Here is a 16,542-nt window from a genome sequence, read left to right on the forward strand (position 1 = left end):
ACAAAGATGCTTAGAGAGCTCTGAGCTATATAGCTCAGAGCTCTGTCGGGTCCGTGCAGGACGCTAAGTCCCGCCGGCTCCCGCTGCCCTCCCCGCCTCTCCCACATGTCACCCACATGTCACCCACATGTGGGTGACAGATGTGGGCGGGGTGGACGGTGGGAGCCAGCGGGGACTTAGCATCCTGCACGGACGCGTAAGTGTATGCGGCGGCTGAGCGGCGAGTGACGTCGGGTGCGGCGTAGTTACAATGTAACAAAGTTGTTACATTGTAATAACTTTGTTACATTGTAACTGATTAGCCAATTTCCGAGGATATTGCGAGGGATCATTTATTTAAAGGGACAGGTAAGTATTAATGGTTAATTAAGAATATTAAAGGACTTTATTCGTGGTTATGTTTTTTGTTCAATTAAAATACTTTTTCTAAGTGTTTGTGTGTTTATTTACTTTTAACTCTTAAAGGAAATGGGTAAGGGGTACAAGTACCTCTATACTCATTTCTCCTGGGAGGGGAGGTGGGCATCTGGGGGACCCCATTTTAAAGGGGACTCCCAGATGCCATCATGAACCCCCCCCCAGGAAATTGCGGCCTCCACCTCCACCGCCCATCAGAGGTGGAGAAGAGCCCCTTGTCCTTGGATTGGACAAGGGCTCGGAGGGGGAGGGGAAAGCTTGGCTGCCCCTCCCCTTCCGAGACCCCCTAATCCATGGACCATGCGGGCTGGTATAGTCAGGGTGCGGAGCCCCACGCGGCCGGTGCTCCGCATTCTGGCTATCCCAGCCTGCATGGGGGACAAGGGGTTAAAGAGGTCTGGGAGGGGGGACCCCACGTCGTTTTTTTTTTATATTTCCCACACTCAGATCGAAGTAAGTAAAACTCTTCCCACTTGGGGGAATCTATGAAAATAATACACTAGTGTTACCTGTGCAAAAAAAACTGACATTTTCCGCATTTGAAAGACATTTCCCCCCTTGAAACTTAAAAATCGATTTTCTCAAAAACTATAAGGTCTTTTTGAAAAAAAAATTTTCCCTCTTATTCCCACTGATCTCCTTAATATACCCTGGGAATTTGGTGTTCCTAAACTTTAAGCAGGCTTTGCTATCAACCGTTAAAGTCGGCGGGTTTTTCAATGTATACATTTTTCCTTTAAAACTTTAACATCGATTTTCTGAAAAACTATAAAGTCTTTTTGAAAAAAATGTTTTTACTCTTATTCCTTCTGATCTCCTTAATAAACTCTCCAAATTTGAGGCTCTTAGCATTTAAGGGGGCTTTGCTATTAACCCTTAAAGTCGGCGGCTTTTTTATACGGGAGCGTCATTGTTTAATGCGAAATTACGGTATGAACGAAACGCGAAATTACGCGTTGAAAATTACGCTTACGGTATTTTCAATTATGATTTTAATGGCAATTACGCTACCGTAATTTCGCATCGTAATCGCAAATTTCGCATGCGTAATTATAGTAATGCGACATTACGAAAATTTCGGCTCAACTCTAGTCATGTGAAACTGCACATGCGTGGCCCATCCGTTTCGAGAACAGCACATGGTCAGAACACTCACGGCGATGTGCAAGCGGCCTAGATAGGCGCGAGGATGAGCCCCAGGTAAGTTCAGTGTGGCATGTTCAGGGTCACATAGTATTCTGCAGGAAAAATGATAATATGTAAATTAGGACAGAAAGTTTAGGACTCTGAGCAAGATGTGACCTCTGGGGTTTAGTTCTTGCACTTTAAAAGGTCGGCACTTTGAGCTTTTGTATGAAAACAGAAATTAACATGCACCCTGGTTGTCCTATAATTACCATGTTAGTGGGATAATTACAGTACAGTACACTCTGCACGCTAAAGCTGTACATCAAGAAATTTATGTATGAACATGAAAAATAAGATCTCTAGCTATGAGGTTGGTTTAAATGAGCTTTGCTCCTGGGGTCATAGTCAATAGAACACTGGGTGTATTTTTCATCCATCTGAAACCACATCTGACAGAAAGCAAAGGAGCGGATCTGCTGTAAATTGCACCTATGCAAAGTAACTCTACAAAACTACACATACCACTTCTTCTAGTGGTAGTTTTGCTGATTTCTGTTTGAGGAAAAAATGTATAAGAGCTTTTATGATCCGATTTTTAACAAAAGTATTCTGCTACAGCACAGACAGCAAATAAAAAAAAATCAAACTAGATGGAAAAAAATTATATTTACTATAGTTGGAGAAAATACTAGAAAACACTATAAGGATATGTTCACAGTGAGCACTGCATTCTCTGTAAAAGCAGGAATGCAACTGAACAGGAAAATTGCGCTGCACATTACTCATACATTGCATTGCATACAGTGAAGCATACAATCAATTTAAAGTATGCTTCACTGTTATTGTTAACACGCATTTTACAGTAATGCACTGCATGCAGTGTGTTGGACTGCCACACACCTTTAAACCGCATCACCTGCACTGCGAATATTTGCAGATTATTATTATGTATTGTATTTATAAAGCGCCAACATATTAGGCAGTGCTGCACAATAGATAAATTGGGGTAAAATACAAGGTAAAACATACAAGGAGCTCATAGCAAAAAAAAAACTAAACAAGATCATGCACATGTCTAACAGTAGTTCAATGTCTTTGGTAAAAATAGTTTGTTCTAGTCCCCGAGCAGGGTGTCTGACAATAGGGGTGCATGATCAAGCTGGACACACTAGGGGTGAGGGTCCTGCCAGAGGCTTACAATCTAAAGGGTGAGGGTAGAGACACAATAGGTGAGTGCGGTGAAAGGGTGTCCAGCAGAATGTATTATGATGCTGATGTAGGGGGGTACGCAACCATGAAAAGGTGGGTCATGAAGGTTCGTTTAAAGGAATTAAAGGTTGTGGCAGGTCTGTTGGCTGGTGGGAGTGAACTCCAGAGATTAGGGGCAGCCCTAGTGAAGTCTTGCAATCGCATGTGGGAGTGAGAAGTGCTCAGTGTGCACAGACGCAGCTCATTGGAGGATCGGAGGGGCCGGTATGTGCCTGGTGACAAGATCTGAGATCAGGGCTGGCCTTTGACCTGAGCGACCAGAGCGATCGCTCAGAGCGCCGGCTTCCAGGGGGCACTCCTGCCGCATATCTGGCTCCTGACTGCGGGCTCTGGCTGGGTCCATCTCGCTCTCGCCTCGCCCCACCCCCTGGTGCCGCTGGGGGTGATGGGGGCGAAGACCCATGGCTGCCTGTGCAAAGGTGGATTTAAAAAAAAAAGTCACGTTGTGCAGCACAGCGGCGGTGGCAGATGCCAATTCTAAACGCAGCCTTCCACATTTTGCTGCGGGGTTGAATTATTCAACCCACGAGAAGATCCATGGGCACTTTCCCTGGTGCTAGCTCCACCTCCTAAGCCCCGCCCCCACCGCGTGATTGGGTAACACGGCAGGCTGGGCGGGGGCTAAGGAATAACAGGCTCTGCCTCCCTCATGTCTGCCTGCATCCAGGGAGCTGTCACTCTAACAGAGAAGCCCGCCCAGCTGCCAGCCTGGGGAAAAAGGGTCAGCCCCCTGCACGTGGAGAAGAGCTGGGCTGCAAGGCTGGAGGGGAAAAGAGGCTCTGACTAACTGCTACCTGGCACACTGGCAGTCCTAATACTAACTACCACCAGAGAGAGGTAGATCCAGGTCACCTATTATCTGATGTTTCCTACTATGCCACTTTCTAGCACTGTCACTAAGTGACCCACACTGCCTGCATTATCTATCACCCAGCCATTCCCTTTGCCTGTACTGCTACTTCCACTACCTGCACTGTCAGTCCCCCAGCCACCCCCATTGCCTGCACTGTGAGTCCCCCAGCCACCCCCACTGCCTGCACTGTAAGTCCCCCAGCCACCCCCACTGCCTGCACTGTAAGTCCCCCAGCCACCCCCACTGCCTGCACTGTCACCCAGCCACCTCCACTGCCTGCACTGTCACCCAGCCACCTCCACTGCCTGTACTGTAAGTCACCCAGCCACCCCCCACTGCCTGCACTATTTGTAACCCAGCCACCCCCACTGCCTGCACTGTCACCCAGCCACCCTTCACTACCTGTCGCTACCCGCACTGTCACCCCCAGAACCTGTTGCAACCCGCACTATCACCCAGCCCCCCGCACGTACTACCTGTCACTTCCTGCGCTGTCATCCAGCCACCCCCCAGTACTTGTCACTACCTGCGCTGTCACCCAGCCTCCCCCCCACACACACACACACTACCTGTCGCTTCCTGCAATGTCATCCAGCCACCCCTTAGGTACCCATCACTACCTGCACTGTCATACGTCACCCCCCATTCCCTGTCGCCACCTGCACCGTCACCCAGTCACCACCCAGTATCTGCACTACCCACACTGTCACCCAGCCACCCCCAATATCTGGTACCTGGCAGCCACCCTCCACTACTCTTCGCTTCCTCCAATGTCACCCAGCCAACACCCACTCTCTGGCACTCAGCCACCATCCACTACCCGTAGCTTCCAGCACTGTCACCCAGCCACCACCCTCACTCAGCCACCCACGTACACTACCAGTTGCTACCATCACTGACACCCAGCCAACATCCAGGGCCGGTTTAAGCAACAATGGGGCCCCAGGGCAAAATAAACCTGGGGGGCCCCCCCAACATATACCCCGGAACAAAAATCGGCATTAGGGGACCTTTTTTGCAGCTGGTATAACAGGGTGTGACGTCCCAATCGGTCGGAGCTCCACATTCTGGCTATCCCAGCCTGCATGGGGGACAAGGGGTTAAAAAGTTTCAGGAGGGGGGACCCCACATAATTTTTTTTTTTTTAAAATCCCACACTCTAAACATAAAAAAAAAAAATTGGGAAAATAGGAAAAATTGCTAGGGATCTTCATACAGCCATATTGCGGCTGTATAGCGATCCCTGGCCAAAGCGCTGTGGCTGCGTATAGACCCCCTGGAAACCCTGTCAGGAAATTTATTGCGCTTTCGTTTGATGCATGTAAAATTACACTACCGTTAGGTTTGCTACTAAAAGTGACATTTACCGCATTTAAAAGTATACTTTTTTCCTTTGAAACTTTAAAATCGATTTTCTCAAAAACTATAAGGTCTTTTTGAATAATTGTTTTTTCCTCTTATTCCTAATGATCTCCTTAACATATCCTGCAAATTTAGGGTTTCTAGCATTTAAGGTGGATTTGCTATTAACCATTAAAGTCGGCAGGTTTTTAAATGTGTATTTTTTTTTTCCTTTGAAACTTTAAAATCGATTTTCTCAAAAACTATAAGGCCGATTTGAAATTTTTTTTTTCCTCTTGTAGCCACTGGGGGCCCCTACAAGCTCTGGGGCCCTGGGGAAGCTGCCTCCTTTGCCTTAATGGTAGCGCCGGCCCTGCCAACATCCACTACCTGGGCTGTCATCTAGCCACCACTCACTACCTGCACTTATCTGTCACCGAGCCACCAGCCATTACCCGTCACTACTTGTCACTGTTACTCAGCCACAATCCACTTACTATCACTAACCGCCCTATTTGTCACCCAGTCACCACACACTACCTGTTGCTACCTGCTACTCACTATCTACCACTACCTGTACTGTCATCCAGCCACCACCCTCTGCCTGTCACTACCTCCCACTTACTCTCTGCCACTACATGTACTGCCATCACCCACTACTTGGACTGCCATTCAGCCACTGCCCTCTACCCACCACCCACTATCTGCCATTACCTGTCACTCCTCACCACCAACTCCCTGCTGCTAGCCTCCCACTATCTGTTACCCACTACCTGTCACTACCCTCCATCCACTATCTCCCACTACCCGCCACCTTCTATGTGCTGCTACCTCTACCTGTGACTCATCCACTACCTCCTACCAGTCACTTTGCACTATCTGTAGGGGAAATGTTTTCTGCTTTTCATGTGTCAGAAGTAACTTTGGCTGCATTTCGTGTATCGGAAGTAATTTCATGTGTGGAAGGTAGTTTTTGCTTCATTTCGGGTGTTGAGGTGATGTTTGCTGCATGCCATGTGTCAGAGGTAACTTTGGCTGCACTTTGTGTCAGAGGTAATATTTGCTGCATTCCATGTGTTGTAGGTAACATTTCCTACATTCTATGTGTTGGACTTGGAGGTAACTTTTGTTGCATTTATTATTTACTTTGGGGTTATTGTTGCAGCATATGGCATTTTTGGGGCTTGTGATTACTAAATGGTATGCAAGCACATGAACCAAAAGAAACACGACAGGAAAACGTGTGTATTTCTCTGTTCACTTTATTAGGCGCGTCTTGATAGTACTGAGTTTGACACCTTTCTGCTTTCAAAACTGCATTCATACTTCCTGGCATTCCTCAGAGATTTTGGTCTATACTGACACGATAGCATCATGCAGTTTCTGCAGATTTATCACCTGCACACCCATGATGAGAATCTCCTGTTCCACCACATCGTAGGGGATTACCATAGGCCATGTTAATAGTCTCAATTCCCATCTAGGGATGGTCGGAAAATTCCGCGGAATTAATAATTCCGTGATTCCGGCCAGAATTAGCTAATTCCGATTCCTGTGGTCGGAACGGAATTCCTATACCTCTTAAACGGAATTCCACGGAAATTTTATAATCCTGACGGAATTTCTCTCTCTCTCTCTCTCTCTCTCTCTCTCTCTCTCTCTCTCATATCATCAAGTAGGGAATTGCAGATTTTCAAAACAGCTTATATACCATAGCTGGGATTTGAACCCAGGACGCAGTGTGTAGTAGGTATGAGAGAGAGAGAGAGAGAGAGAGAGAGAGAGAGAGAGAGAGAGAGAGAGAGAGAGAGAGAGATTTTGAAAATTTTCCGTCGGAATGAAGCGGAACAGCTCCGGAATACCGTCGGAATGAAGCGGTAGCGGAATTTCGGTATGCGGAATTGTCACGGAAACGGAAATGGGCTCTTCCGACCATGCCTGAATCCCATCTATGGCCCAGTGCACACCAAAAACCTCTAGCAGATCTGCAAAACACTACAGATTTTTGAAGCAGATTTCAAAACGATTCTAGGCATGCTTTCTACACATGCCTAGCGTTTTTCAGAGTGGTTTAACACTTTCCTATACTTTAACATTGAGGCAGAAACGCCTCAGAAATCTAAAAAATGCTGCAGCCCCTGAGTTTGCGTTTGTGGAAAAAACTAACCGCTCTGGTGTGCACCAGCCCATTCACTTTCATTAGCCAAGTGTTTTTTCCCCTGAAAGAGTTTTAAAAAAATGCTTCAGAACCGCTCTGGTGTGCACTAGCCCTAGAACTGGAAATTTTGGTAGCAGAGGCACTCTCTATAAAACAGTGGCAGCAAATAGCCAACAGTGCTCCTCATAGTCACAGTTTTATAGGCACCTGCTATTTTTTTAGGCTGCCTATATATATACTAAAGCGGGGAATCTGCCTACATATACAAGACTAGTAGCCTATATACACTAAGGGGGTGGGGGGGGGGGGGGATCTGCCTATATATACTAAAGGGGGATCTGCCTACATACACAAAAGTGTGTGTGGGGGGATGGGGGGGGGGAGAGAATCTGTCTTGACTGTCTACATACGCTAAAGGGCGTATGTGCTGCTTATATACAGTTAAACCTCGTTTACATTGCATTCCGGTTGCAGTTGCGTTGGGCGGTTTTTGACGCTTTCTTTTCCCCCCTGTTATGCGTTGAATGATTTCTCAGGATAAAAGATAAAGTGTGTGTTTGTGCGCGCGCACACAAAGAGTATGAATGGGGGGGGGGGGGCACCAAAATCTGGTTACGCTCAGGGCGCTGTGAAACCTAAGGCCGGCCCTGTCTGAGATGTAGTTTGGGCAGGTCCTAAGCACCGATTTGTAGGTCAAGCACAGAATTTTGAAGTTGATCCTGAAGCAGATGGGGAGCAAGTGGGAGGCTTTACAGAGGTGGACGTGCTGCCTTGGGAGGAGTTGATCAGTCTGGCTGCTTCATTCATTACAGATTGAAGTGTGGGATGTGGTTTAGAGGGAGCCCTGATAAAAGGGAATTGCAATAGTAAGGTGGGAGGTGACAAGGGCATGGATAAGGAGTTTAGTAGTGTCAAGGGACAGGTAGGAGCAGATCCTGGAGATGTTGCAGAGGTATAAGTGGCAGGATCGGGTAATAGTTTGGATGTGGATTGCAAAGAAGAGAGCCAAGTCCAGGGTGACACCTAGGCAGCGGGCTTGGTGGGTAGGGAGGATGGTAGTGTTATCGACCATGATATACATATCTGGGAGGGGTCCAGCTTTGTGGGGCTGGAACATCAGAAGCTCAGTCTTGTACAGATTAAGCTTCAGGAAACTGGTGTCCATCCAGGAGGAAATGAATGTGAGACAGGAGGAGACCTGGCCCATGGTAGAGGAGGATTACATCCAGGATGTGGAAGTATATCTGGGTGTCATAGGCATACAGGTGGTAGTTGAAGCCCATGGAGGAGATGATTTTCCCAATTGAGGTGGTGCAGAGTGAGAACAGTAATGGTCCCAGGAGGAAGCCATGGGGAACGCCAACTGAGAGGGGTGTCAAAGTGGAGAAGGAGCCATTGAAGCCGTTGTAGATGACACAAAAGTAGTTGGCCTCATACAAAATGGGGAGGGGTCAAAATACAGGCATGTAGTGGGACAGCTTTCTCCCTGGTGCAGCAGCAACAACTTGGAAATTAATGAACCTGGAGATGATAATGGACTTTCAGGAGAAGAACTGTCTTCTGGGGATTTGGAGCCTTTCTCTGATGCTGTTTGTTTGTCTGTAATGCTGTCTTTCTTGCTGGTGGTAGGACGGAGAGCCCTCTAAGGAGGCACAGTGGTGCCATCTTTAGGCAAGGTATTCGCTCTTGGCTGCATAACAGCGAATATCTCCAGCAGCTTCTGTGGGTTATTTGTGCCTTTTTTCCACTTTCTTGTGGCAACTGTTTCCATCTCTGCCGCCCCTGGATGTTCTCCGATGTGATGCGTAGCTGCAGAGTGTGCTGTAAGCCATTTTGATCTCTCCTGACCCAGAGAGGTCACGCCCCATTAGGCTTTCAGATTGATAGGATCAATCCCCCCCAAAAAAAAACAGATCAATTCCATTAATCTGATCTAATTGATTAGTGGCGATTCAGCTTTTAATTGGCATGCCCGTTTGATTCTGATTGATTACCATGGCAATTGAAAACGATCGATCGGCTGCAGGATTGAATCATTAATGGCCAACTTCATAGACTCTCAAAGAAGGTAGATGTAATGAAGAATACCGTGCAGACTAGTAGGCTACTTACTTAAACAAAAACTCTTGGAACACTTCAAAAGAAAACATAGGACAATCAGTCCAATTGTCCTTCACCAGATTTATTGTTAAAATTAAGGACTTAAGCAGAACCTCATTTTGGCTGATAAGGTGCTGCAGCCTGGTGATATAATGTCTTCTGATCTTGATGTCCTTGGTGAGGATAGGAATTACAATGAGCATTCTGTTTGCTTTTGTATAGAACTTACTTAAAGGGGAACTTCAGCCTAAACAAACATACTGTCATTAAGTTACATTAGTTATGTTAATTAGAATAGATAGGTAATATAATTTTTTACCCACCCTGTTTTAAAAGAACAGGCAAATGTTTGTGATTCATGGGGGCTGCCATCTTTGTCATGGGGGCAGCCATCTTTGTGGTTGAAAGGAGGTGACAAGGAGCAGGAGACACAGTTCCAACTGTCCTGTGTCCTGATAACCCCTCCCAGCTGCACACGCTAGGCTTTAAATGTCGAATTCAAAATGTAAAAAAAAAAAAATTGCACCAAAACAGCAGAACGAGAGCAACAACATCAGAAATCCCATCATGCTTTGCACAGCATCAGGGGAAAAAAGCCCGGGCAGTTTTCTTCTGTGCAGCTAAAAATGAGGCTTGTATAAGAGAAACAAAGTTCTGATGCTGTGAATCTGTTAAAGAAACACCAGGCCTTTACAGTACTGCTGAGTCGATTTTTAGTCCGGAGGTTCACTTTAAGGACAACTGTAAGGAGAGGTATATGGAGGCTGCCATATTTATTTTGTTTAAACAAATACCAGTTGCCTGATCCTTTGCCTCTATTACTTTTAGCCATATACCTTGAACAAGCATGCAGCAGATCAGGTGTTTCTGACATTATTGTCAGATCTGACAAGATTAGCTGCATGCTTGTTTCTGATGTTATTCAGTCACTACTGCAGCTAAATAGATTTGCAAGACAGCGAAGCAACCAGTATTGTTTAAAAGGAAACAAATATGGCAGCCTCCATATCCTTCTCACTTCAGGTGTCCTTTATTTAACACTAAGGCCGGTTTCACACTGCGGATTTGAGTTTGCAGTGCGATCCGGGGACCGACAAAAACGAGCCTTTAGAAATTACCGCTTTAATATGTGATAATCCCCGTCTGGCAGCAGGCCAAGCAGGAAGTTAGGCTCTTTAGCACTCACTTCCTGTGGATGAATACACAAACTGCACGGAAGTGTATTGCTGAACTACGCTTTCGCGCATGCGCAACGTGAAAACTTGCAGTGAACGTTTAAAAACATACACGTCGCCATAGACTTACATGGTTCACTGTACCTCATCGATGTGAACGGCCCCATAGACTTTCACTGGAGTAGCGTTGGCCTGCGGTAAAACAGGCTAACAACGTGCCAGTATGTAAGGGCCCTAAGGGTTTTTCCGGTTAGAAGATAAGCAGCACATCTGAAAAGTCAGTGTCTTAAATCAACAGTGAAATCCCCAGGAAGCTTCTATGAGCACCACTGAGTCAGCACCTGGTAAAAGCTACCGTCAGTAGATGTCAATGTCTGTAAAGCACCAATCAGCGCCTGCTATACCACATGTGCCAGTCAGCATCAAGCAGATCTTGTAAAAATGCCAGTGACTTCTAACATTCTCCATGACCTCCAGAGTGAACATGCCCATAAGATAAGGTAGGCACTACTCCTCCCAGCCACCTGCAAGAGCAGGAACTGCACTTCAAGAACAACGCCAGCTGGCACGTATCTGCTCAGTATAATAACCCTCATTACATTCAACAGTGCCCTAAAAGCCATGTTCATCTTTGTCTATGGCTGATTTTTAAATACCTATTGAGCGCACAATTTATAGTACAAAAATATTATCTCAGTGTTTTCATCTATGAAATACTGCTGCTTTTAAAGGACATTACTCCACCATATGTCTCTCCATTCTTAATTAGAGCCAGGGAAAGGTCAAACCTTACATACATCAGGCTTGATTAACAGGCATTGGAATAGCACTGTAACTGGAGATGACTATTGATTAAGGCAATATATTAAGGAAGTATAGATTTACACAAATAAAACAAGTTGAGCCCTTAAGCAGGAACTATAACCACGATGTCCTCATAAAGTGCACAGCGGGAAACAGGGGTTTGCTGGATCTCCTTTGTATTATCTTTACTCTCTGTTAAATTTGAAAAAAAAAATGCATAAAAGACTTTGTACATCCATATGATGTTCTCTCTGCCTCCTGTAAACAGTTAATGCATTTCTAAGAAAAACATCTATAAGAGGATTTGGGGGAAGTGCAACACTGCAGCATAGAAGAACACTTTGCTAATCTTAGATGTATTTTACCCATATAGGCCCATATTTGTCAGAGGTCATAATGCCCCCCCCCCCCCCCCCCCCCCAAAAAAAAAGAAAAAAAACTATGATCCACCACATTAGTGTTAGCATCATGTAGAAAAGGCACATGGTCTCATGTGGTTTTATGCTTATCAATACACTGTGTCTCATTACATTGCGCTTATTGGTCCACAGCAATGTGTCTGACATGGGGTGGGAAGGCAATGTTTATAATTACATTTTCTTTTGGGTTCTTCCCCACCTTCCCATTGTTACTGCTTCGGAAGTAGGAGTCCATCCCGGGAACTCTGTCCTTTGCTGCCCTCCTCCTTGATGATAACATGTGTGGCCTACCCACCTCCTTCTAACCATCCTAGCGCCTCACTTTCAGCCATCACATTGGTAAAGAGGCTACAGCAAAAATGCTGGAACAGCCTATCATACCAGGCTGTTCCTGTATTTTGCTATGCATGCAGGCACTGGGTGCAGAGAATAGCTTGGAATGGACAGAGCCATGGAGCATCCCTATCACTTATCAAAGAGTTGGGGGGGGGGGGGGGCACTGATATGACAATAAATCTGCGTCCAAACATTGTTACTGTGCCTTTAACTTGGATGGTCAGATTACAAGCACACTTTAATGATGTGCTTTAGGCAGGTTAGTTTTAAGGTGTACCCGAGGAAACATTTGACATGATGAGATAAACATCTATATGTACAGTGCAAAACATATTAATAATCAGGCTGTTTTACTTGTTTTATTTTGCTGCCTGGAAGAGTTTATTTTGAGGCATGCAAGTGACCACTTCTGTCTTGTAGGTACCTTGGGGGAGTATAGTAAACATCACTGATAAGGAAATTACAGTAATAAAAGTTTTCCTGGCAGTATACAACTTCTGAGAGCAGAGGGTGATAAAAAAAGATCAATAGTTCATGTATTTTTATTTAGGGACACAGAATAGATCAGAGACAACAAAACATTCAAACTACTTTGTAAATGTTTAAATATAAAATAAAACCATGGATATCTAAAAAAAAGGGTAATTTTTAGGAGTAGGAGGATACATACAATTGTTTAACTCATCAGTTTATTTTCACCTCAGTGTGAAGAGAGGGAAACCGAGAGCCCGATATGGTGTAGTATGTTAATGTAATGGTATCTGGTGATAAAGAAGGTGATTATACTCACAAAGGTAGGTCGCCACCAAGGCAACCACTGGGCGAGCAGGCGGGGAGAATTATAACCTGACCCCGCTCAGGTCTAAGAAGTCACTCTCTGTAGATGGGAAAAAGTGGGTAAACACCCCTCCACCAAGGGTGGATGAAATTATTTTGTAGCAGGATAACAGAGGCGCCAGGTAGAGTAAAATTTATTAAAATCGTTAAAAAGGGCGAAGTGGGTGGACTCACCTCCCTTCTGGAAGAAATGACCAGACAATGGGCAAGTTACTTGCAGTTTAAAGTAACATTTAATAATAACTCCAAAAGTGCAACGCGTTTCACGGGTAACAGTCCCGCTTCTTCAGGCAAACGATTTTTGGAGGGTACTGGGGGAGGGAAAAAAGGAAACAAGGGAATTGCCAGAGGAACGCAAATACCAAGCACCAAAAAGGTGCACCACAGATCTACAACAAAATGATGTGCAATGTGATATATAACAGCAATTCCCTTGTTTCCTTTATTCCCTCCCCCAGTACCCTCCAAAAATCGTTTGCCTGAAGAAGCGGGACTGTTACCCGTGAAACGCGTTGCACTTTTGGAGTTATTATTAAATGTTACTTTAAACTGCAAGTAACTTGCCCTTTGTCCGGCCATTTCTTCCAGAAGGGAGGTGAGTCCACCCACTTCGCCCTTTTTAACGATTTTAATTAATTTTACTCTACCTGGCGCCTCTGTTATCCTGCTACAAACTATTTTCACCTCAGGTTCACTTTAAGTATAAATGTGCAAATATACTTTTTTTTTTTTTTTGCGTGCAAGTCACACATATTTTTCCTTTGTTTCCTAGTTAAAAGGAAAGGATTTGATTTTAACTTATCATTCAATAAAGGCTATGGGATTTACAAGATATCCCAGGAAAACCACGAGACTGCAGAGAACTCCATATCATACCATAATCTGATCAATTATGATTGTGACAACACAAATGACCCTCGTTGTGACAGAATCCTCAATCCAGCAGTGCTGGATTTCAGCACCATAAGTCTGCAGGACAGCTCCATGTTGAAAGACATTGGCATACTTCGAAATCTTAACCAAGAGACAAAACCAGAACAAATGAAAGAAAAGGCCATTGGCCGCCTGATTTCTGAAAAAATCGGAGTCTTTAAAAGAGAGGATGTCAGAAATTTGGACAAGTCTATGTTCTATGAAGGCCAAGACAGAAGGTTGTCTCATGAAGAAAGCCGTAAGCCAGAACTCACCGACTGGGAGTGGTGCAGAAGCAAATCTGAGCGGACACCTCGACAGGTAACCTCACGCTAATATTTAACAACGATCATGTATTTACTTTGACATGAATGAGAGGCAGGGTTTTTTTTTTTTACTTTTTTTTTTACTCTGGATGGGGACAGGGATCGTGACTGAAATTTGGTGGAAAACTAATTTTCAGTTTCTGTCAACAATACACTGCACAATACACCGGCAACTCCGGTGTAAACGCTATTGCCAGTGAGCCCTCTGAAAACAAAGTTAAACATATTGCATTTATGGATAATAAACTGGTAGTCATGGACTTGCTCCATCAGGTAAAGTAGTTATGCAGCCTTGCAACAGACTTTACCTATTCTTGAGCATAATACAGCTTTGAGCCTTTTACCGTAAGCAAGGCATAAACTAATTGATTAGTGGTAGATCAATCAAACAATTGATTACTACTTGATATTAATTTTTTACTTTGTAAAATTAAACAGTATTTTAGGCAAAATTGTGTCTAACATTGATCACGCCACAGCACAATGCAGTACAAAGACCTGAAGCCATTGTCCCTGTCCATTGTCACCTGCAGCCCACCAGTTGGCCCACTGACATTACTTGTATAGTGAACTCTTGATCAATTCCTCTTAACCAATATATATTATATTGTTTAAAAATGCCCTAGGTATAAATACATTTTTAAGGTCAATATTGTAATAAATGTACCGTAATGATTTATTGTAAAGGAAATGTGTAATATATGCCTAGCTTAAAGTGACACTGAAGTGAAAAAAACAACTTAGGATATAATGAATTCTATGTGTAGTACAGATAATTCATAGAGCATTAGTAGCAAAAAAAAAGTCTCATATTTTTATTTTCCATTATTTTAATTATTATAATTATTTTTTTATAACAATGCATCATACTGTCATATTTGCAATTTCAAACCACACACTATTTTAAACTATGAAACAGAGCAGAGCTAACGACCCTTTGAACTCCCCTGCAGTAAAACCTTATCTGGAGTTGTGTCTCGGTGTTTCATAAAATAGACCTGTTTCTGACCCAAGTTGGGTCAGAGAGCTCAGAGCAGCTCTTTTGCACAGATAACAAATAAAGTTTAACTCTTCCTGTACTGGAAACAGTATGAGAATAATTTCTTTGCAACTAATTTTGTATTTCTTAGCTATACTACACATACAATTCATTATTTCATAAGTTTATTTTCACCTCAGATTCCCGTTAAGACATACCATTCTAATGAAGCTGTTTATAAACTCTTTCAAAACGACATGAATCTTCAAGGTGAAAAATGTTTATTTAAAGGGTAAACTAAGAACAATATAGCATCCAAATAACGGTAAGGAGGGTGTCTGTGGGTCTCTAAGGTCTTAAAATACAGCTTTAGAAGTTCTTAATTTGAAATGATCCATAGATCTACATGAATTATTGCAAAATTAATATCATTTTAGCTGAAAAAACTTTACTTTGATTACCAACAAATAGGTTAATTTTTGCTACATACTGCACTCATCCACTCCCATTTTGACAATCAATATACCATAACCTTTAACACTGTTTGTTTTACAAGGGCACCAGGCTTTTAAACTGACAGCCACATCCAGTATGAATAGGCATATCTGAAGCTATGTACATACTTTACAGATTTTATCTATATAGCACATCCATTTTTTCTCACTGTAAGTCTGGAGCTGTAAAATCCGAGAATCAGACACTAGTTTCCTAATTTTTAAGTCATTAATCATTTGTTCAGGTTAGTTGCCGTTAAATATAACCATTGACATGAAGCACTTAAAATATAAGAATAGATATGCTGTGTGGGCAATCCTTACTTTAAATGCATAAATCCACTTTCTGACAGCCTCTGATACTGTAAGAAGTAAGGTAAGTAAGTAAGAAGGTTATCAACGCCTGAACAGTGTAGAATAGATTACACACATCATTTATATGTAAATGTCAGTTGCTCTGGGATCCCCAGAGATGTAGAGAGAGATGTAGCCTAAGTAAAATAAATAATGTGCAGCGCTACAAACATAATGCATCTGAAGTTCACATAATACTGGGGATTATAAATAATTATTATATAGTGTTACTTAGATGGTGACACTTAAAGGCCAAGTGTAGATTTAAGTACCATCAACTTATTTGTACATTTCATCAGGGAAAAAAGCCAGTGGCATTATTTACTGATTCTATAGATTTCTAGATTTCTAGGTTTTCCATCGTCCGAGGTTTGGCAGACTTGAAAAAGCTTCTTCTAAGCTTCCCGCCACAGGAGGTTGAAACTTTCCAGAAGGAGGGAGTGTTCTTCTGGTATGTTGAAAGAGCACTCAAATAATTGCAAAGACCCCCCTCCACCCCCCACCCAACCACCACCACCAAGACAATTGTACACTAAATTTACACTCATAAAACTGGCAGCATTTGCAAATATTCAACTTTAAAGTGGACCAGAACTTTTATACTGGACAGAAGGAAAATATAGAGAAATGTACCCCTACA

At 43.6% G+C, this 16,542-nt stretch overlaps 1 protein-coding gene across 2 annotated transcripts in view; it reads left to right on the forward strand.

The window, feature by feature from the left end:
* The window catches only part of GPR149 (G protein-coupled receptor 149), a 92,666-nt gene that overhangs the window by 36,063 nt on the left and 40,061 nt on the right, over positions 1 to 16,542 (forward strand). The window contains exon 3 of one of the 2 annotated variants that reach the window (XM_068279271.1): positions 13,610 to 14,070. In XM_068279271.1, the coding sequence (XP_068135372.1) occupies positions 13,610 to 14,070 (461 nt within the window). The remainder of the gene's footprint in view (positions 1 to 13,609; positions 14,071 to 16,542) is intronic. The other variant, XM_068279272.1, reaches the window with a different exon arrangement.

Source organism: Hyperolius riggenbachi, chromosome 4, assembly GCF_040937935.1.
Source record: "Hyperolius riggenbachi isolate aHypRig1 chromosome 4, aHypRig1.pri, whole genome shotgun sequence".
NCBI lineage: Eukaryota > Metazoa > Chordata > Amphibia > Anura > Hyperoliidae > Hyperolius > Hyperolius riggenbachi.